At 34.9% G+C, this 22,810-nt stretch overlaps 3 protein-coding genes across 3 annotated transcripts in view; all 3 read left to right on the top strand.

Moving 5' to 3' along the window:
- Positions 1-1,164, top strand: part of LOC107591508 (ras-specific guanine nucleotide-releasing factor RalGPS1-like) — a 33,301-nt gene extending 32,137 nt beyond the window's left edge. The window contains exon 12 of the mRNA XM_016280665.1: positions 13-1,164. Coding sequence (XP_016136151.1) covers positions 13-42 — 30 coding nt within the window. The 3' untranslated portion in view covers positions 43-1,164. The remainder of the gene's footprint in view (positions 1-12) is intronic.
- Positions 1,165-3,286: 2,122 nt separating this feature from the next.
- LOC107591507 (uncharacterized) lies at positions 3,287-19,412 on the top strand. Its single transcript, XM_016280664.1, has 7 exons — positions 3,287-3,466; positions 4,126-4,233; positions 4,524-4,658; positions 11,789-11,890; positions 18,635-18,718; positions 18,941-19,042; positions 19,276-19,412. Exons 1-7 carry the CDS (start codon positions 3,398-3,400, stop codon positions 19,393-19,395), a joined length of 720 nt encoding a protein of 239 aa, XP_016136150.1. The 5' UTR covers positions 3,287-3,397; the 3' UTR covers positions 19,396-19,412.
- LOC107591518 (cystatin-A-like) lies at positions 11,189-12,423 on the top strand. Its single transcript, XM_016280684.1, has 3 exons — positions 11,189-11,394; positions 11,789-11,890; positions 12,189-12,423. Exons 1-3 carry the CDS (start codon positions 11,326-11,328, stop codon positions 12,339-12,341), a joined length of 324 nt encoding a protein of 107 aa, XP_016136170.1. The 5' UTR covers positions 11,189-11,325; the 3' UTR covers positions 12,342-12,423.
- Positions 19,413-22,810: the final 3,398 nt, after the last annotated feature.

The raw sequence follows: 22,810 nt of genomic DNA, 5'->3' as shown, positions 1-22,810 counted from the left end.
TTTTCACTCTAGATACCAGCGAATCTCATGTCGTTTGAGTAAACGGACTTGTGTAACTCTTGCCTGAAGACACTTAGAAGGTGCCAAAGGCCTACAGAGATGGAGAAGGATGTGTTTGGTTCAGCAAAAGGATAAAAAAATAGCAAAAATCCTTCATTATTGAAGATTCCACTGAGCCGCTGTACTCGCTCTGATTCACTGGCCCTCCGTGAGCCGCCGGACACATCTAACATCACAATGTCTGTTACAGAGCCGGACGAGGAGGTTTGAGCACTAGTATGTGGGACTGTAGGAAGGGAGGGGAGTTTGGCCGTTCCAGCTCCATGGTGTCTTTTCTATGGAGACTTTTGGATCTCAGGGTGTTTGTGTGGCTTCAGTGAAGAAACCTGAAGCTTGAGATGGGCATTTTTGTGGTGATATATGTCAGTTTTAGAGAGAAAGAGAAAACATGTCGCCTGTAGCAGAAGAATAAAAAGCCAAACAAATTAGCTCCTACAAAACAAACCACAGCCGGATCAGGAAAAAAATATGAAAAAAGACTTAAACCAGCTAATGATACTCACTGGTTAAGAGCGGTTTAGTTACAGACTAATCACATCTCCTTCCAGCACAGTGATTTTGATTTCTGGTTAATGTTAGGATGTGGTGATGCTGGCTGAAGGAGGTTTGTGAGTGTGACTTGTTTACATCAGAGATTCTGAATCCACTTTCTGTTCTAGTCGTTTTATACTCATGAAAGCTTGTTTTGGGCTTTAAGTATTAAATAATTATTACACCTCTCCTGTCAAATGAAGGTTTTGCTCACAACTTAAACCAGCTGAAATATGTAACATCTGATAGGTTTCCTTCTACATTAACTGGAGAATACAATTTTTATAACACGTAACACAATCACTATTAAAACCAGAGTTTATTTTTCATTTAGCCCATCTCACAAAAACAAGAACTGCATCTTTTGACTTACTGGGTAACTCTCACAAAACCTGTCAAAACATTGTCCACGTCATATCTTACCCCAAAAGTGAATAGAAAGAAATAAGCAATAATATTTTGCTTAAAGAAAGTTAAGCCTATTTTTAAGGTATTTATAGGCTTAAATATAGGCTTGTGTTTTGACATTATTTTCATGACAATTAAGCACATTTAACCCTCAAATTCTCATTACTGTAACACAAACAAAAACACATCATTTAAATTTTAAATATTTATACATCATGGTCATATTTATTGTACTGCCTTTAATGTATGTTTATGGATATTATTGCACTTTTTTATATTTTAATACAATTAAACTGTGCTTAAAATGTACTTGAAAATAAAGTCACAAGCTTTAAATTATTTTTTTAAGCTTTAAATATTTGCGCCTTCTCGTGTTGTTTGAACCAGTTTGATGATTTATTTTCAAAGGAACACAAAATGAAGCATTTAAGAGTATCGTCATGCAACTTTTTCCATAAAAACAGCAGTTAAACCCCCCCAAAAATCCATTTAAAAACTATAAAAGTGCTGTCGTCCAAATCATGACTCCAGAATACAGTTTTGCATACTTGTACTTGAAATATTACTATTGCCGTCAAACGATTAATCGTGATTAATCGCATGAAAAATACAAGTTTTTGTTTATATAAAAACAAATGTATTTACATGTATATATTTATATTCATATAATTTATATTATATAAATATATTTAATATATAAACAACATATTTTTCTGAAATATATACATGCATGTGTGTATTTATATATACATAATAAATATACACAGTGCACACATGTAAACAAAAACATTTATTTTAGATGCGATTAATCGTACAGGTAAAAGTACAGGTTTGAAACAACATGAGGGTGAGTAAATAATGATAAAATGTTCATTTTGGGATGAACTATCCCTGTACAGTGAATTGTCAGGTTTATAATAATTTGTGAACTGACTCCTGATAGTGATCACTAGTTCTGTGTTGAGAGTATTATTTGTCTAGCATCAGTTTGCCTTTCTGTACATGAATTCAGCTTGAAATAGGCCACTGTTTTTGTTTTAAGGCCACAAGCTTTTTCTTTCACATGCGAAACACACATGTACAGCAGCACTGCATGTATGTTATGTTTGTTTCTGCTGGAACTGTGAATGAACTCTCGTTGTGTTGCCATGTAAATATGTTGCTAAATTATTTCTTGTTTGCCATCGTGGTACATTGCGGTTCATCAGCTAAAAGGCTGATTCTTCTGTACAAACATTAAATGCCAGTGAACACACGATTGTCTTGGTGTATGATGTTTTCACAGTTCATTTGATTTTTAGGAGGTTAGGATAAGATATTATTTTATTTAATCCGAGGACATTATCAGTAGTTCAGGCGGACGAGGATGGGAAGGATCTGTGATTTGTGATTACAGGATTACAGATTCTGGTCTGGAGAAGACTGAATGTTATATTGTAATGTTTATATTACATTTCTGTCCCCCTCACTTCTGAAATGATGGCTATGGCCCTGTCCTGAGCCCATCAATGTCCTGCAAACCACTTTAAAAGGACAATGTGTGTTGAAGCATGTGGACTTTTTAAACCTTTTTGATCACCATTTTTTCTTAACTGATTCATTTTAAATGGTGCTACAATGTGGTGAAATAATTTTGCAAATACTTTCAGATGGAGAGTAACATGTCCCACTACAGGACGTTTGTTTATTGAACGTAATGTTTTATTTATTAGTTATTTTCAGTGTTACTTACAGTGCCAGTTGGTTGAGAATTATGTTAAGAGCTACCAAAAAAAAAAGTCCAGTATTACTCAAATTTCACAGAATGTTGCTGGAATCTTTTGTGTTGTGTATATTAATCATCATTAAGCTGTCAGCGTCTGGCACATACACTGTATATGAACAGAGATCTGAACCCTGATAACATTGATAGCGCTTAATAAAGTCACTCAGATTATTAGTGTGACTTTTGCTTAGAACAAAACAAAAGTGTGTGTGAGCCAGGGCCATCGCTAGGAATTCTGATTTAGCTATGGTGCGACTATCAGACTTTTCATATAAGAGTACTTCAGAATTTTTAATCTGTGACATCGGATCATATTTAAAAAAAAAAAAAACGTTTTGAGAATTGCTTACTCTGAACAAGAACTAAATCGACCAACAGTTCTTAATTGCACAATACCAACTAACATTTAAATCTCTAACTAGAACAAAACCAACCAACATTCAAACCTCTCAATAAAGCAATACTGAAAACGTGTCCTTTGAAACCATGTGTATTGTGTTGTACATGTGTGACAGCACCTCCCACAATTCTTCAGGTCATGTGATCTTAACTTTAAAAGTGCAGGACTGTTGTTCTGGGAGTCAGACTGACTGATTAACACTTCTCTGCACTGATCATCAGCACACTGCAGTAATGTCAATGCCTGGAGGCTGGAGTCCAGTGAAACCGGTCACTCTAGAGGTGATAAAGATTTGCCTTGAGGTATGAGACACAAAATCACTCCTAGAGTAAACACACTGTCTGTTACTAGTGAGCTGTTTTGTCTGTTTTGGAGCTGTAATATTCACTCTAAAAATGCTCTGTTAAATATAACCCAGCGCTGGGTTGAAAAAAAGGGACAAACCCAGCTATTGGGTTGTTTTGACCCAGCGGTTGGGTTGTTTTGACCCAGCTATTGGGTTGTTTTGACCCAGCTGTTGGGTTGTTTTGACCCAGCTGTTGGGTTGTTTTGACCCAGCGGTTGGGTTGTTTTGAGTCAAACCGCTGGGTCAGAACAACCCAATAGCTGGGTTTGTCCCTTTTTAACCCAGCATTTTTTAGAGTGTTGTTTGTACGAAATTTATTATTTGTTTTTGGGTTTAGTTTTCAATTAAATCCACAATTTGGATTTTTTTTATCCATGTTCCATTGTAGGAATGATATATATATATATATATATATGTGTGTAAACTGCCTTTTGCAATAAATTCAGCTTTAATACCATATAGATTAATAATCATTCTGGATTAAACTCTGAACATTCAAAGCATGTCTAAATATATAGATTAACTTGTTTACTAATGTGGTTAACTACATTGTGTTAATAAATGTCCCTTATTGTAATGTGTTACTATAATAATAATGTTTATCTGTTTATTCAGATGAGGAAACAGATTGAGGACAATGTTGAAAATGGAAGTGATTCGAAGGTTTACATTCCTTTGGTCTATTCTTCTCAAATTGTGAATGGAACAAACTATGTGGTCAAGGTAAGTGAGTGTTTTTGCTTGTATGTTTTATGGATTTTGAGGTTGTGAATTCATCACTGAAAAATAAAGGTATAACTTGCATGCTGCCCAATATCAACTAGCCAACTGTGGCAGTGAAAGTTAAAATGCATCAAGTCAAGCTACTTGCATTTGCATTCGTTTTTCTCAATTTTGAGGACTTTTTACTAAATAATTCTCAGCTTGGTAGCATTGCTGGACATGCCTAATGTAGTCGACAACTGTCACTGCTGAGCTTGTAAAGTGTTCAAATTGATTTCTCTCTTTGTCAGGTGTTTCTTGGTGGAAGAGATGATGGAGTGTGTGTTCATGCAAAGGTACATCAGGCTCTTGCCTGTAGTGGAGGAAAACTGACACTGTCTGGATTCCAGTTCCCTAAAACCTTCGGTGAACCTCTGAACCCCTTCTGAACACATCTAACCAAATACAGAAACAGTCTTATCAAATAACAGACACATTCAATGAGCTGCCGTAGAGGAACTGCTGAAATCATTTCATTCTTCAATATTAAACTCTGTATTCAAACACTTAAGTGTCACTGTGTTTACTGAGTAATATCAAACTCGCTTCACAAATGTGTTACACTGAAATAAACGAACAGAAATATTCCTCATCATTACAAATCTTTAAACATAAAAGTTTTTTTTTAAGTCAAATTTCAATTTCAAAAATCGAATTTTACGATTTTATCGACTTCAATGGCCGAATTAGTTTTTTTTTCAATGAAATGTCATACAAAAGCAAGAGGTTTGTGTTTGTCACGTTTGTTTTTCCATTTTGCATTTACTTGTACTTTTACTTTCAATACTTAAGTACGTTTAAGATTTAAAAAATACTTTTCATACTTAAGTATAATAAATATCACATACTTTAAGACTTTCACTCAAGTAATATTCTAAACGGTGACTTCAACTTCTACCAAAGTAATTTTCTGGTAAGATATCTGTATTTTTACTTGAGTATGGCTTTCAGGTACTTTATACACCACTGAACTTATATAATATAAGCACAGCGACAAGTTATGGCCTCACCTTTTATGGTGAGGTCAACACACGTTGCTTCATAATGAAGTTGTATTATAATTTATGAAACAAATGACCCAACTGATGTTAAACAGAAGTCAGTGTTTTCATGCACTGCAATGCATTGTAAGATTACATGGAAGTGTAAAGCTGAAATTCCTTATAAGACTGAACACAGTCATTTCCACAGAAAAACTATAAACACTTTCATCTTTGAAGATATCAAAGAAAGAGCATAAAACACCATCTTATCGTGATTACTGATTACAGAAGAATACAAACGTAACATCTTATTTGCCAGGTAGAAATACATTACATTCTGGTCCGTATAAAAGGGTGATAAAATATGATCTTAAAAATATTAAGTCATCCATGTCGTCCTGCAGTCACAAACTATTTTGATGTACCATTTAATCGTTTCTAAATTTTGGCATAACAGAAAAATAAAATAAGTTTGAAGTTAAGCTGAAGTATGTGGTGTTGTAGATATTTTTCTCTTAAATAAAGAACACTGTCTGAATAAGTGAATTTAACGGTAAAAGACTGTAAAAAGGCTACAGTAAATTCCCCTACTATATACGGTGGAAAACTGTATTGGGCATTACATGTAATTTTACGGTAGTATACCATTTTTGGAAGTGAAAAAGTCCATATAATTTACAGTGAATAACCGTAAATTGACATTCCCAGAATTCCCTGCGTTACATTTCAAATGAGATGTTTTTTTAAAATAAATGTTTCTTAGTTTTTTCTTATCAGTTTTGTATATTAGGGTTGTATGTTGCACCTAATGTTGTTAAATTAATGTTTATTGCATTATTTCAGTTTCATGTGTGTTACCGTGATGGTGTTTAAGGTTTGTGTGAATGACACACTGTGCACCTTCTATATATGTTAGTATTTAAAAGCTGTTTGTGATGGGCTTTGGTTCATCATGTGACTCTAATCACCACCTGCATTTGGTGGTTATCAGTGTATTACAAAAGGTACAAAACAGATTTCAGTACATTATAACCACAATAGCAACCACAGCTGCAGTTCTTTTACCGTAAATTTTACGGAATTTTTTTTACAGTTTAAGTTAAGTGTCTGGGCATACGGGACAATAAAAAATATATTTTAGCATAATAATTTAACATTTAAGACTCCTAAACATTAGTAAAACATATGTATAAATAAAAGCAATTAATTCTGTGCAGGACTGATGATTGTAATGCAGTTTGATGATCTTGTGTGTCAGTCTGTAATACTGGACACACAATCCACATCCAACATCTCATCCCCTCAGATCAGCTTGAGAAATCTGACACTTAACAGAATTAGAGGAATAATTCACTCCAGAAAGACATTTCTGTCATTATTTCCTCCCTCTCATGTCTGTGGGACACAACAGGAAAAATCTGAAAGAATCTTTTTCTATACAACAACAATTGAACCACCAAAAAATTATTACAAAAACAATAAAATTACTCTATAATGTCATGCTCTATATTCTAACTCATACGTGTTACAGGGCGAACGAGACGCGAGACGTGCGGATCAATCTGCAAAGCTTTTATTTAAAGGCATGGTCATAAAAACAGGCAAGGTTCTGACAATGGCAAACAGGTATATAGAGGGCAAGACAAAAGAGTAATCCAAACTGGGTGCGAGTGAGTAGACAGCGAACGTTATCCAGAGGGCTTGACAAGAGGGGAAATCCAAAAACACGAGCAGTAGTCCAGGCGAGGTGCAAACACAGTCCGAAACAACAGGCAAAGGATTAATCCAAGATAAACAGGCAAAAATCAGGTAACACGGGAAAGCAGGCAAGGCAAAACCATGGCAGGACTAGGCTAGACTATGAAACAGGCTCCGTAAAGTAGCTATCAACGAACAGTGATGAGTGCTAAACAATACTCGGCCTAGAACAGTGGTGTGAGACTGATTTATATAGTGTGTGTTATTGGTAGCAGCTGTGTGTGATTGGTTTCAGGTGAGCTTGTGATAGTGCAATGGAGCATGGGAAATGTAGTCCGGGATGACAAGCAACAGTTTGTGTAAAGTGAGAGTCAATGTAACGGAAGGGTGACCTCTGGTGGCGATCGAACGGAAGTCCATGGACAGGATTCGTGTCAATATGACTTCAGAATACAGTTTTGTATGTACTTATACTTGAAATACAACACAATATTTTGGAGTTTGATATAGTGAGTCACTCACAATGACCTGTAAGATGGAAAAAAGTATAAAGATTCTGCAAAAATGTCTACATTTGTGTTTTAAATATACAAAATTAACATATAGGTTTGGAATGGCATGAAGGTGAGTAAATATTGACGTGTTCATTTAGGAATGAAATGCCTATTTGCAGTGAATTGTCAGAAGTTTGACTGTTGCCTATTTTGGGGTGTATTTAAATGTATTTAACCTTATTCAGTCTTATTTTCTGTCTTTCATGCAATCTTTATTTATTCTCTCTTCCAGCATCTCTTGTGATTTGCTTTGGACATGAAGCTCAGGTAAGAATCAGTCTAATGTAACCTGGTTAATGACAATCAACTTCCAAGTGTTGTCCACTTTGCAGCTTATTTCAAATAAATGAAAATCTAGATCACTAAAAGACAATTCATGATTTATTTCATCACTTTACAAATCACTTTAATTCATGCACTGAATGAATTACGTGAAACAAAACGCAATATTTCTTCTATTATATTCATGGAACATGATCTGTATGAACACGTCATCACACAAAAAGCTTTTTTCTTGAAGTTTTTGTGAGAAAAAACATTTAGATGAGTTCAATGGAATGTTGATCTCTTCTCTCTAATGTCAATCAATCATCTGAAACAATGAAAAATGCCTTAAGTGTAACTGTCAGCATCTGGCACATGCACTGGTAACATTGACACACTGTAAAAAAACATCTGTGACATTTACGGTAAAATACCGGCAGCTGTGGTTGCCAGAACTTCACCGTAAAAAATATGGTAGCAACATTTTAGGTTTTACAGACTTAACTTAAATTCACAATAAAATACCGTATTTCATTAACTGATGTAATGTTAATAAACCAACATATTGAAGTGTTAATATCTGTTTTGAACCATTGTAATGCACTGATAGCCACCAAAAACTGGTGGTGATGAGTAAGTCACATGATGAACCAAAGCTCATCACAAACAGCTTTTCTACGAGATGAGGGCAATATTTATATATAGAAGGTGCATACAGTGTCATTCACACAAACATTAAACCCCATCATGGTGACACACATGATACTGAAATAATGCAATAAACATTAATTTAACAACATTAGATGTAAGATTAAACCCTAATGTACACAAATGATAAGAAAAAAACTAAGAATAAACATATTCATTCAACAAAAAATCATCAAATATGAAGTGTCATGCAGGGAATTCTGGGAGTGTCAATTTACGGTTTTTCACTGTAAATTATACAATGGCTTTTTCTTTTTCACTTCCAAAAACCGTATTTTTAGCAGTATTTTACTGTAAAATTACATTAAATGTAATTACATTTATTCACCGTATATAGTATGGAAACTTACTGTCAACCAGTTAACTGGTTTTTACTGTAGCATTTTTACAGTCTTTTACTGTTATTTGTATTGCATTATGATACTCAGATAAATCAAGTATCATTATTTATGGTTATATATCCATAGAGATCATAAACAAATATCTCACCACTGGCAACCACACTTGTGGCAGGACCTTTTCTACAAAACATTGCAAATTAGACTTTGAACACAACAGTTCACACAATGTTTTAAATGTTAGAAGGCTATATATATAGATAGAGAGAGAGAGAGAGAGAGAAATGCAAAAGACAGTGCAGCATTGACAGAATAATTACAGATGTGTCTCAAATTCCTATTAAGTTTGCAAACAGTGAAGAACATTTGTTGGCTAAAAACTGATACAACAGCAGAAAACTGTGTGCTGTGATTCATTACAGGATTGAGACACACAGAGGGGAGATCCTGAGCCCACCAGTGTCCTGTAGTGAATAAGGGTAGTTGAAGCTCTTTTCATGTTTTTCCTTTATTTTAAATGGTGCTACAACGTGATGAAATCATTTTGCAAATGCTTTCAGATGAAGTGTAGCATTTCACTCCACTGAACATGTACATTTCCCAGACGTATTTCAGGGAGTTATTTCATGAGTTACTCACCAGTTGAAATATGCTGAGAAAATATGAGAAATCTTTTAGGAAATGCAAAAAAAGTCCAGTTTTGCTCAATTTTCACAGAAAGTTGAATTCTTTTGTTTTGTGTATATCAGTCATTAAGCTGCCATCATCTGGCACATATACTGATGAACAGAGATCTGAGCACTCATAACATTAATTTCTGTTGCATTAAAAGACACTCAGATTAGTCAAGTATCATTATATGAGTTTCACTTCAAACAAAACAAAAGTGTGTCCAGGCATTAGACTTTTCATACTTAATCATTTTTAACAAGCAACATCCAATCAAATTCAGGATGAATATGAATCAGCATCTTTTACTAAGTGGTCCTGAAAAAATCTGTCACACTTGTACTGGTTGGGGTCAAAAATGACCACACTGGAAACGATTGGGAAAATTGGGAGAATTTGTGTTTGTGTTTCAAGTGTGCTCCAAAGCATTCAAGATTTACACAGTTTCAGTTGGAAATTTCATTTTCCGGTCTATGATCAAAAACTGGTGAGCAGGTAATAAATTGATTACAATAACTATTCCATAAAGCTCCTCTGATTCTGATTCTGATAAATATAATTTAGTACCATAAAATCTCTTATATACAGTATATAAATAAAAAATTTGCATACATATATGTATATATATTAGTACATTAATTTCATTGAAAACAAATTGGTCATTTTTGACTGCCACGCAAGAATGGCAGGTCTGTGAAACAAAACCAGTCCAATTGCTATTCAAAATTAATATAAAACTAGTCCAATTACATTTTTTCCATCGAAATTGTGTCCCGGGAGGAAATCGCTTTAACCTGCAGACTAAAAACCAACCACGGCAACAGTGTAAAAGTAGGCCAGAGACTTCATAGCACAATAGTGACCAAAATTTTTATTTGTTAATATAAGGAAACCAACCAACATTTTAACCTCTTACTAGAACCAAACTGACCAGCGTTCAAACATCTTTAAAAAAAACTTGCCCTACAATTTGTTCTTAGGTAAAGTGTTATAGACATAATGTTATGATTTTCTTTAAAGCTGCTTTGAAACCATGAATGAATGAATGATGCATTTATATAGCGCTTTATTGTGTATTGTTGTACACCCAAAGCGCTTTACAATCATGTGGGGGGGTCTCTCGTCAACCACCACCAGTGTGCAGCATCCACCTGGATAATGTGACGGCAGCCACAGAACAACAGCGCCAGTGCGCTCACCACACACCAGCTACAGGTGGAGAGGAGAGAGAGTCATAGAGCCAATCAAGTGGATGGGAATTATTAGGAGGCCATGAGAGGGATCATGAGGGGATTTGGCCAGGATACCGGGGTTGCACTCCTACTCTTTACGAGACGTGCCATGGGATTTTTAATGACCACAGAGAGTCAGGACCTCGGTTTAACGTCTCATCCGAAGGACGGTGCTTTTTACAGTATTGTCTCCCCGTCTCTACACTGGGGCGTTAGGACCCACACAGACCCCTTGCTGGCCTCTTTAACACCTCTTCCAACAGCAACCTAGTTTTCCCAGGAGGTCTCCCATCCAAATACTGACCAGGCTCAACCCTGCTTAGCTTCAGTGGGCGACCAGGGCTGCAGGGTGATATGGCTGTGAAATGTGCTATACAAATAAATTTGATCGTGACTTGACCTGACATTATTACTTTTGCCTAACATTGTGGTTAGGTGATTTAAACAAACATTTAACCATAGTTCACTGCCACATTTGTGACAGCACCTCCCACAATTCTTCAGGTCATGTGATCTTAACTTTAAAAGTGCAGGACTGTTGTTCTGGGAGTCAGACTGACTGATTAACACTCCACTTCTCTGCACTGATCATCAGCACACTGCAGTAATGTCAATGCCTGGAGGCTGGAGTCCAGTGAAACCGGTCACTCTAGAGGTGATAAAGATTTGCCTTGAGGTATGAGACACAAAATCACTCCTAGAGTAAACACACTGTCTGTTACTAGTGAGCTGTTTTGTCTGTTTTGGTGCTTTAATATTGTTTGCACAAAATTAATTATTTGTTCGTTTTGTTTTAGTTCAATTTACATTTTTTATGTCCTTGTAGCACAATATGAATGATATATGCAAGTGCCTATTTATGCAATAAATTCAGATTTAATAACATACAGATAAATAATTGCTCTTGATTAATCCTTTATAGAAAACTCTTAACTCATCAAAAGTGATGTACAATATTCAAAATACCGCATTTATTATTAGTTCATGTTTACAATGTAGTTAACTCCTAACTGTTAAAAAATGATCCTTATTGTAACCATAATAATAATAATGTTTCTCTCTTTATTCAGGTGAGGCCAGAGATAGAGAAGATGGTTGGAACTAATTTTAAGATTTACATTCCTGTGGTCTATTCTTCTCAGGTTGTGGCAGGAATAAATTACAAGTTCAAGGTAAATGAATGTTTTTGTTCGTTTGTATTTTTTAATGGATTTTGAGCTTGTGAAACTCAAGGTACAACTTGCACTCTACCTAATATCAACTAGTCAACTGTTTGTCCTAACCAGGTGTGATGTGTCAAGTAACTTGTCCGTCCTCACTGAAAGTTCAAATGCATCAAGTCAAGCTTCTTGCATTTGCATAAGATAAAACTTTTCTTAACATTGTAGCATTGCTGGACATGCCCAAATGTAGTCGAACTTGTAAAGTGTTTGTCTACATTAAACTAGTTCATTTTTCTCTCTCTGTCAGGTGTTGGTTGATGTAGATGGGGATGGAGTGTGTGTTCACGCATTGATATTTCAGGCTCTTCCCTGTTATGGAGGGGAACTGAGTGTGACTGAAATCCAGCACCCCAAACCCTTTGATGACCCACTGATCCCTTCTGAACACTTACAGAAATAGTATTTGTCTAATATCAGACACATGCAATGAGCTGCCATACTGTATAGAGGAACAATTTAAATCATTTCATTCCTCAATATTAAACTCCATAATCAAATCCTCCAGTGTCAGTGTGTTTACTGAACAACATCAAACTCACTCAAATGTTTTATGCTGAAATAACTGAACATAAATATTCCTCATTATTACAAATCTTTAAATATAAATGTAAAGAATTTTTAAAAAGTTAAATTAAATTATCAAATTTTAAGATTTTATTGACTTCAATGACTAAAATAATTTTTTTTTAATAACTCAAACTGAAATATACCATACAAAAGCAACATTTTTATTTATTAGGGACAATGCAGTATAATATTGCTACGATTTCAAGCAGCCGATGTTCCACATACAGGCTTCTATAGGCAAAGGCTAATTTGCTGCCTCAGTCCCTGGTTAGGCTTTTTTATACAACAATAAAGCAATAATCATACCAAAAAACTAAACATTAATTAAAATATAACAATAATGCAAGAAAGCTGAGACTGTGTACGACCACCAGTTTTCATAAACCTGTTTTTGTTTGAACCAATTTTTTTTATTTCTTTGAAATATGTTCAACTCTGTTTGCCTTTTCAGTTTAACCGGCAGGCTGTTCCAAAGCAGTGTACCTTGAACTGAAAATGTAGATTGTGCAAATTTAGTTTTTTTTTTTTTTGGTACTGTGCAGTTCTGATTGGTTGCACCTCTTGTAGTGATCTCTTTACTACTCTGTTTTGTTATTCATTTGCATATAATTTCTGGAGCAAGATGAATTAATTATAAATAGACACATTTATAAAATTTTCAAAACTATGCAAACTATATTTTTGTAAAATATTGTAATAATGCCATCTAATTGGTTTCTTGTCCAAAACTTGTAGTTTTTGATTATATAGAGATAACAGTTTTGATAGTCAGTTGAGAAACCTGAGTCCAGTCAATCACACAATATAAGATAAGTGTGAAAAGACCATTGCATGCATGGATAACTTAGCTACTTTTAAAGATATATACGGTCTAATCAAATAAAAACAATTCAAGTTTGTTCTGATTGTTCTACACAGTCTCTTTACACGCACATCAAATTTTAATTGAGAATCTTAAAAAAACACCTAAATATTTACATTTATTCACTGTCTCTATTGCTTTTTGATTGATCTTAATTATAAAACCATTCATTTCCTTCCTTCTAACTGAAAAACCCATTGAGATGGTTTTTGAACAATTCAAGGTCAAACAGTTATTTTGCAGCCACTGTGACACACCAGTCATTTCATTTGTTAATATATCTGCAACTAATCGTGGAGTTTGTGCAGATACATACATGACTGTGTCATCTGCATATAAATTGCATTTAGTTTCCATACACCAATTTAGTAAAACATTGACATATAAAGAAAACAACAGTGGACCTAAAACTGACCCTTGAGGGAGACCCATCTCATTGTTTCGTAAAAATGACCTTGAATTATTTATTTTAACACACTGATCTGATCTTGTGGTTGTAAATATGATCTAAACCAATTTATTGCGTGTTGAGAGAAACTAAACAGCTTTAATTTATGCTGGAGTATTTTGTGATTCACAGGATCAAATGCCTTTTTGAGATCTAAAAATATCACACCTATAAAGCTCCCTTAATCAATTCTGTGAGAAAGTTTGCCATTTCTGTTGAATATTTAGGCCTAAAACCAAAGTTTTTAGAGTGAAGTAGATCATTTTTTTCTAAATAGTTGATAAGTTGTTCAGCTATAACTTTTCCAAATTGTTTTTAATTACAGGAAGTATAGAAATTGGTCTATAATTCTGAACCTCATCAGCTAATCCTTCCTTAAAAATTGGGGTTATTATAGAAGTTTTCCAGTTTGAGGGGAATTTACTTTCTCTGATATATAGATTAATCAAATTTACCAAGGGCTTTAGCAAACGAGCACTTATGTTATTTAATGAACATGGCATCCATTCCAAATATATACTTAGCCCTTATATTATTGAATTAATAGTTTGAAGTATCTTATCTTTATCAGCCTCAGAAATATAAAAGGATGAAGGTGTATCTTTTATTACATATTGAGGTAATTGTACAGGACCAAAACATAAAGCACATTCTTCTACAGACTGGATAAAATATCTATTAAATTTATTAGCAATTTCAATGCTATCAGTACTAAGTCTTTCATTTATGTACAGCTCCAACAGTGGTTTTCTGTGTATACCGTCGCACTATCATTTGGTTAGTGATAGGCATCTGCCAAGAAAGCATGGCTTGGTTCTTTAACTGGTAATTGTAGGTGTAGAAGTTGTAAGCATTGTGACAACATGGTGAGAACGAATCATTTTACTGATGTGATTTCTGGTAGGCCTAAAATTTATCCATTTGAGTCCTTCATTACTTGTAATTATTCGTGTGTAATATATAGGTTAGAATGTGAGTGTGGACATTTTTATATTGGTCAAAGTAAAAGGAAATTACGCTTAAGAGTGTCTGAACATAAATATGCTATTCGCACGAAAAATATGCTGTATGCTATCATAGAGAGGCATTTCAATGAAGCTGGTCATGCAAGTGATATATAATTGAATATATCCCTTGTTCAATAAGAGGGGGAGATAGACTGAAACAACTTTTACAACGAGAAACTTTCTGGATTTATACTAGGGCTGTCAGTTTAACGCGTTGACTTAATTAATTAGTTATGAAAAAATAACGCGATTAAAATATTGTAACGCAGTTAACGCACTGGCCCCGCCCCCAGTCCTGTACATCATCTTGCATTTCATACAGTTGACTGATGACAAATATGATGCTGGGCAACACCTCCATAAATGCAGTTATGCCCTTAAATTCAAGATATTGTGGCAAAAATTTTCCTGTATGAGTTTTTGTCTCATATTTATATCACATGATAAGCGATTTCACATAAACAGCAGAGAGCAGTAGGCTTTCACACGAGTATAATGAGTGCAAATGTGATTCAAACAACAGTTCAGTAGTGTTATATTTTAAACACAATTTTGTCTGTTTTTGTTCAGTTTTGCCAACAAAAATATTACCTATAAGGCCACAGCAGAATTGTTGTGCATCTGTGAGCAACACAGAGGTGTTTAGTTTCTGAATGAATCCGCGTTTTGAACGAATCGGGTGAATCAATGAATCAATGACTCAAAGGCTCATTCAGAAAGTGAGCTGCTTACTGAATTCCTGAATGAATCAGCTGTTTGAACGAATCAGTGAATGAATGAATGACTCATAAAAACATTTCCCGCTTTAGTTTCTTATATAGAGTATTGTTTAATTTAAAATAAATAAAGGAATAGTTCACCCCAAAAAAATAATGTAATCATTTACTCAAACCTGAATGTTTGTGAAACTTTAAGATTTATTTGTGAATCACATTGTATGGATGAAGTTAATGAAGAAATAATTTTTTTAACTTTTTTTCTCATTTTGAATATGTTTTGTACAACAGGAAAGCTCAAGCCACTCCCACTGATTAACCAGCTGTCTTTGATTGCTTACTAATTGTTTAAGAACACTTGTTTGAACAATTGATGTGTATCCTGAAGAAGGCTGTGAAGCCGAAACGAGTAGATTTTTACTGTTTTAATGACTTAACTAAAGGCTTTTTATTTTTACTATACGAGTGCCTTGGAGTATTTCATCTTCTCAGTTTTTTTTATTTCATAATATATTTTAAAATATACATTTAAAAAAAAACATTAAAATATATATTTTGCATTATATATTTCAATCCAAATACAAATACATTCACACTTGAAGAAAAACTTTATTTGTTGACTATAACACGTTTTGAAAAAACAATAATAATACAAATTCAGCAAACAACATATTTTACAATGTTCAGAAAATAATATATAGTTATTTTATGAATTATAGTTAATATACAAAAAAAAGCATTATTAATGTAGTTTTTATCTCTTGGCTATTCCATCCACATTTGCATTTACCCTAAATGTAGGCTACTGTAAGATTGGAAATGTATTTTCTTGCCCCAGCAGGGCTGGCCCTGGCATAGGCGGAATAGGCAAATGCTAGGGGCGCCAAAATGAGTGAAGTTTTTTTTTTTTGTAACCATTTTTTTTTTTTATTAGGCTACCAATACTACTTCAATACTATAAATGTAAAATATTACCAAAAAACAATCCCACAAAACAACTGTTTTATTGCTCTTCTCGGTTCGACGCATGATCAATCTTCCCCTGCGCAGCCGCACTAGCACATACATCAGTTACCTGATTGTGATAGATGTTCACTAATAAATTATCACTGTCAAAAAGACCGAAGCCCTCTGGTGACCAGGGAAGAAAAAAATAAGAGAAGAAAAACGGTACAAAGACAGAGGTAATGTGATGTAATGAATGATGCTGATCATCATATAAATAAATTAACTAGCCCTTAATTGCATGAATGTTTCGCCAATCATGATTACATATTCGTGTCTTTAGAGACCAGTACCTATATATCTAGCAAGGGTGAATCTCTAACTGCTGCAATAGCAAAAAACTATCTTGATATTTTAAGAACAATTTCATTTTCAATTTCGTTACCTTGTGAAACTTGGAAGGGTTCGATTTGAGCAGATGATTTTTACCATCGCTGCCATCGTCAGAGCACACATCCAGCATCTGGATTCTCAAAACTGTCGTTTTCAATGGCTTCAAAATCAATATTTTGATCACTGGCAGCTTATTCACCACATCCACCGTCAAATGACAGAGACATTTATATGTCACTGCGTACAGTAGGATTGCTCTGCAGTAAAGCCATTCAAACCAGTTCAATTTTTGCTGATGATATTCTTTTGTTTTATGCCTGCGGTAATTATGAGTGAAACATCACGTCGTCATTGTGTATCAAACAGTGTCACCTCCAGGAATAAAGATGCATTGCATTTATTGAGTCATCAGATAGGTAAATATAGTTGAGCAGGAAAAATATAGGCTACTTACACATTTACATACCTTGTGTCTCTAGCGACCCTACACACTTTTTACAACAACAAAAATCAGAAACCAGGCATTCTTTTATATATATATATATTTTTTTTGTTATATTGTTTGTAATGCATATATTGAGGAATAGCCTACTAAGAAAGTTGATGTAGGTTCTAGATGAGGTCAAAGTTTGTGGACAAACTTTAAGTTGGCCTAGTCTAGAAGTTTAAAATAGGGTAATAAAAATGTCTGGAGTTCCAGAGAGCCGAGATTGTATAACATAAATGTCATTTTTTGTGTAATATGACAACACGTTTCACGCTATAGTTGTGTAGTTTTTGGGGATTTATTGTATTTTGAATTTGAATTGGCTAATTTAGTAATGTTTGTATGTAACTGGGCTTATTAAACTAGTAAAATGAATGTAAAATTCACTTTAAAGATGTACGTTTCTCAGTTTAATTCATGGTGATATCATTAGAATGAGCTAGTAGAACATTGCTGCCATCTACTGGAAATCGAACACTTTTAAAATGTATTTTGAAGATTAAACAGTAGCCTACTGTATGCTAGAGAAGTGTTCAAATGAATACAGTTTTCTCCAGGAATACCAGATGTAATTATTCTTAATTATTTAATTTATAAAGTGACTAAGGGAGCACCTATATTTTTATAGTTTCACTGGAAACGATTTAAAGTAAGGTTAATTGTCAATAACTAACACTAACAAAAATAATAAATAGCCTACTGTTACAAATGTATTGCTCATTGTTAATTCAAGATAGTTAATATTCACTAATGTTAATGTGAGGCAAGGGGCACCAGTTAAAATCTTGCCTAGGGCAGCAAATTGGCCCTGTGCCCTTGATATACATTTTGAAATATATTTTGGTATATGAGGGTTGAAACTAAATATATTTTCTATTTCAAAAATATATTACATTGAGCTTCTATTTACAACATATATTTGGCATATATTTAAAACACATTTTGGTCGCTGTGTTTTATTTATTTATTTATATATTTTCTGTATGGGCTGACCTCACCATAAAAAAGCTTGATAAGAAATTAACCCTGAAATGACCCTTATGTGTCAGGGGACATGCTTTTTAGTCAAACGCATGAGGAAGTACTAATTCAAAGTCTTTAATAAGTAACCAAAACCAAGGACCTTAATCATGTGTCACTGGTGCTTGGACCTTTATGATTACTGCTTGCGGCTATATTTAAGTCGTCATATGAAATTGGCAACATAAATAGTGGATCAGAATCAAACTGAGAGTCAGACTGCCTGATAACATTTATATTTCATCCAGACTTTAATCATCAGCGCTGCTGCAATGTCTCACTGGAGTCCCGTGAAGCCTGTCACCTCAAAGGTGGAGAACATCTGCTCTGAGGTATGAGACCCAAAAATCACAGCATGCTGTGAATGCATTTATTTGTCATAGCTTAGTAAGTTTATGTATTTTGGTGCTGTAAATGGAAATATTTCTAGTTGTTTTTAAGAGATTGCTCTGTTTTGCTTTTCAATTAAAATCATAATTAATTTGCGTTTTATTATTTTCAAAATTTTAGCTGTAACTCCAGAGACTAATAAATTCAATCTTCTGTTTATTCAGATGAAGCCACAAGTACAGGAGAAGGCTAACGCCCAATTTGATGTTTACGTTCCTATAGACTTTATTTCTACAAATGAACATGGAGTAAACTACACATATGTGGTAAAGGTAGTTGGGTTTTTGTGTTTAATGTTATTATTATTTTTTTTTTATTTAATGTCTCAAGTGATTTGCATCTTCACTGTCTGATTATGTTATGAAGCACTAGTCACTGGATAAAATGTTTCTGCATTTGCAGGAAATAAAACATTTTGTTGCAGCTTTGTAGCATTGCTGGAAAAATCTAGTCCAAATCTACTACAGCAGTCACTATCTTCAATTTCTCTTTCTTTTAGGTGGATGTTGGAGGAGACAAGTGTGTTCATGCAAAGATATTTGAAGCCGGTGGAGGAAAACTGATTTTGCAAGATATCCTCTACCCAAAAACCACTAATGAGAATCTGGTCCCCTTCTGAACACTTCTAACCGCATACAGAAATAGTCTTATCAAATCACTATCAAATCACAGACACACACAAACTGTATAGAGGAATTGTTCAAAACTATTACTTTCCTATTAAAATCAGTATTCAAACCCTACTGTGCCAGTGTGTTTATGTGTGTGGGTGCAAACAAAATCACTCATTTCACATTACTAAAACATTTTCATGCTAAAATAACTGAACATTAATATTTATATTAATATTTTACTTAATTTTCACAAATAATTAAAATAAAAATGGAAAGTAAAAACAATAATATTGCAAAATATTATGAGTACGTAAATTGTTTTCTATTGTAATATATTTTAAAATATAACTTGTTCCTGTGATGCAAAGCTGAATTTTCAACAGCCATTACTCTTTATTTACTGTTAAACCTTCAGAAACAGGAACTTGCTTAATAAAGTTAAATATTAAGTAGGCTAGATAAATACTGTACATGTAACTATTGCACTGGTCATTAAACAAAGATTTTAAAAAAGATAATTTAAAAGTTAATTTATCAAGCTTTTGTTTGATTTGAGGTGAGGTGTTTAACTGGAGTTAAATCAATTTATGAACCGAACGACCCAACTGAAGTTCAAGTGTACTGTTATGAGTCACATCTGTAAGCATAAGTCTGTATATTCATTCACTACAATTTATTGCAAGATTGTGAGAGAACATGATCTTTAAAAAAAAAAAAAGATTAAAACCCAAAGAACTTCGCCGGCATGAATTTTTACTCTGGAAATTTCTGCTGCTTGAGTTTCAGATTAGTCAAGTTTATTTGCATAATGATAGGCCTACAGAAAATCATGATGTTGATGCTTGTAATATAAGATATATATTATAATATTTGTTCATACCTTAATACCCCGGACAGTTCCCCGGACAGCGAACCCTGGTCGAGTATCCTCCAGCACCCCCGGCAGTCAGACTGGGTGGAGCAGTCTGATGCCAGGCCCAGTATTGGCGTTAGCTTGCCCGGATCTCCGGTCAGCCCCTGTACTGGGCTAGGTGTCCATATGGCTTGATTCCCTGCGGGCAATCCCATATGTGTATTCTTCCACGGTAAGGTTCCCCTCTCGGTGAACCCGTGTCTTCTCTTTGACAGATCACTCTGTCAGTCTCTGCTGGCAGTCGTTCCATCCCTACTCTCAGGTAGGACCCATTCCATATATAGTACTGCCCCAGGCCTGGGTCAGTCCATATCAGTGTCTCCACATGATACCTCCCTACGGGTAGAATGTGGCCTCCGTAGCGCCATTCTCCGGAAGGCTCTCTTCCCCACCGTTACTGCCGAGCTGTGACAATAAATAGGAAGGGCTTGAAGCAAATCTTTAATTGAAGGTGGAAATCCCTTCTGTTAAAAAAATTATGTGGTAAAAGGAACAGCGGCTTGGCTATCACCAGCAGCGTTATACTCCCCTCAGTGAATTTGCACTGGGGCAGTGGGAAGGTTACGACCTTGCATGGCATTTGTCTGACACGTGGATGCTTGTACGTAACCCTCGTTCCTTGATGGAGGGAACGGAGACGTTATGTCCCCATGCCACAACCTCGAACCATCGCTGGTGGCCAGGGACAAATTCTCGGCTCCTCAGCGTAAAACCTGAAGAGTGGATGCACCTGTCTCCTATTTATATCCGTATGCCAGGGGACTGGCTCAGGTACGCAAAATTCTCTAGCCAAATTCTATTGGCGTTTTCTCTTAAAGTCAGAGATGATTGTGATTTGCATCTTCACTGTCTGATTATGTTATGAAGCACTAGTCACTGGATAAAATGTTTCTGCATTTGCAGGAAATAAAACATTTTGTTGCAGCTTTGTAGCATTGCTGGAAAAATCTAGTCCAAATCTACTACAGCAGTCACTATCTTCAATTTCTCTTTCTTTTAGGTGGATGTTGGAGGAGACAAGTGTGTTCATGCAAAGATATTTGAAGCCGGTGGAGGAAAACTGATTTTGCAAGATATCCTCTACCCAAAAACCACTAATGAGAATCTGGTCCCCTTCTGAACACTTCTAACCGCATACAGAAATAGTCTTATCAAATCACTATCAAATCACAGACACACACAAACTGTATAGAGGAATTGTTCAAAACTATTACTTTCCTATTAAAATCAGTATTCAAACCCTACTGTGCCAGTGTGTTTATGTGTGTGGGTGCAAACAAAATCACTCATTTCACATTACTAAAACATTTTCATGCTAAAATAACTGAACATTAATATTTATATTAATATTTTACTTAATTTTCACAAATAATTAAAATAAAAATGGAAAGTAAAAACAATAATATTGCAAAATATTATGAGTACGTAAATTGTTTTCTATTGTAATATATTTTAAAATATAACTTGTTCCTGTGATGCAAAGCTGAATTTTCAACAGCCATTACTCTTTATTTACTGTTAAACCTTCAGAAACAGGAACTTGCTTAATAAAGTTAAATATTAAGTAGGCTAGATAAATACTGTACATGTAACTATTGCACTGGTCATTAAACAAAGATTTTAAAAAAGATAATTTAAAAGTTAATTTATCAAGCTTTTGTTTGATTTGAGGTGAGGTGTTTAACTGGAGTTAAATCAATTTATGAACCGAACGACCCAACTGAAGTTCAAGTGTACTGTTATGAGTCACATCTGTAAGCATAAGTCTGTATATTCATTCACTACAATTTATTGCAAGATTGTGAGAGAACATGATCTTTAAAAAAAAAAAAAGATTAAAACCCAAAGAACTTCGCCGGCATGAATTTTTACTCTGGAAATTTCTGCTGCTTGAGTTTCAGATTAGTCAAGTTTATTTGCATAATGATAGGCCTACAGAAAATCATGATGTTGATGCTTGTAATATAAGATATATATTATAATATTTGTTCATACCTTAATACCCCGGACAGTTCCCCGGACAGCGAACCCTGGTCGAGTATCCTCCAGCACCCCCGGCAGTCAGACTGGGTGGAGCAGTCTGATGCCAGGCCCAGTATTGGCGTTAGCTTGCCCGGATCTCCGGTCAGCCCCTGTACTGGGCTAGGTGTCCATATGGCTTGATTCCCTGCGGGCAATCCCATATGTGTATTCTTCCACGGTAAGGTTCCCCTCTCGGTGAACCCGTGTCTTCTCTTTGACAGATCACTCTGTCAGTCTCTGCTGGCAGTCGTTCCATCCCTACTCTCAGGTAGGACCCATTCCATATATAGTACTGCCCCAGGCCTGGGTCAGTCCATATCAGTGTCTCCACATGATACCTCCCTACGGGTAGAATGTGGCCTCCGTAGCGCCATTCTCCGGAAGGCTCTCTTCCCCACCGTTACTGCCGAGCTGTGACAATAAATAGGAAGGGCTTGAAGCAAATCTTTAATTGAAGGTGGAAATCCCTTCTGTTAAAAAAATTA

The sequence above is a fragment of the Sinocyclocheilus grahami genome, unplaced genomic scaffold (assembly GCF_001515645.1).
Source record: "Sinocyclocheilus grahami isolate Dianchi unplaced genomic scaffold, SAMN03320097.WGS_v1.1 scaffold142.1, whole genome shotgun sequence".
NCBI lineage: Eukaryota > Metazoa > Chordata > Actinopteri > Cypriniformes > Cyprinidae > Sinocyclocheilus > Sinocyclocheilus grahami.
Note: the sequence above shows the minus strand (reverse complement) of the source record. Positions and strands in the feature narration are given on the sequence as shown.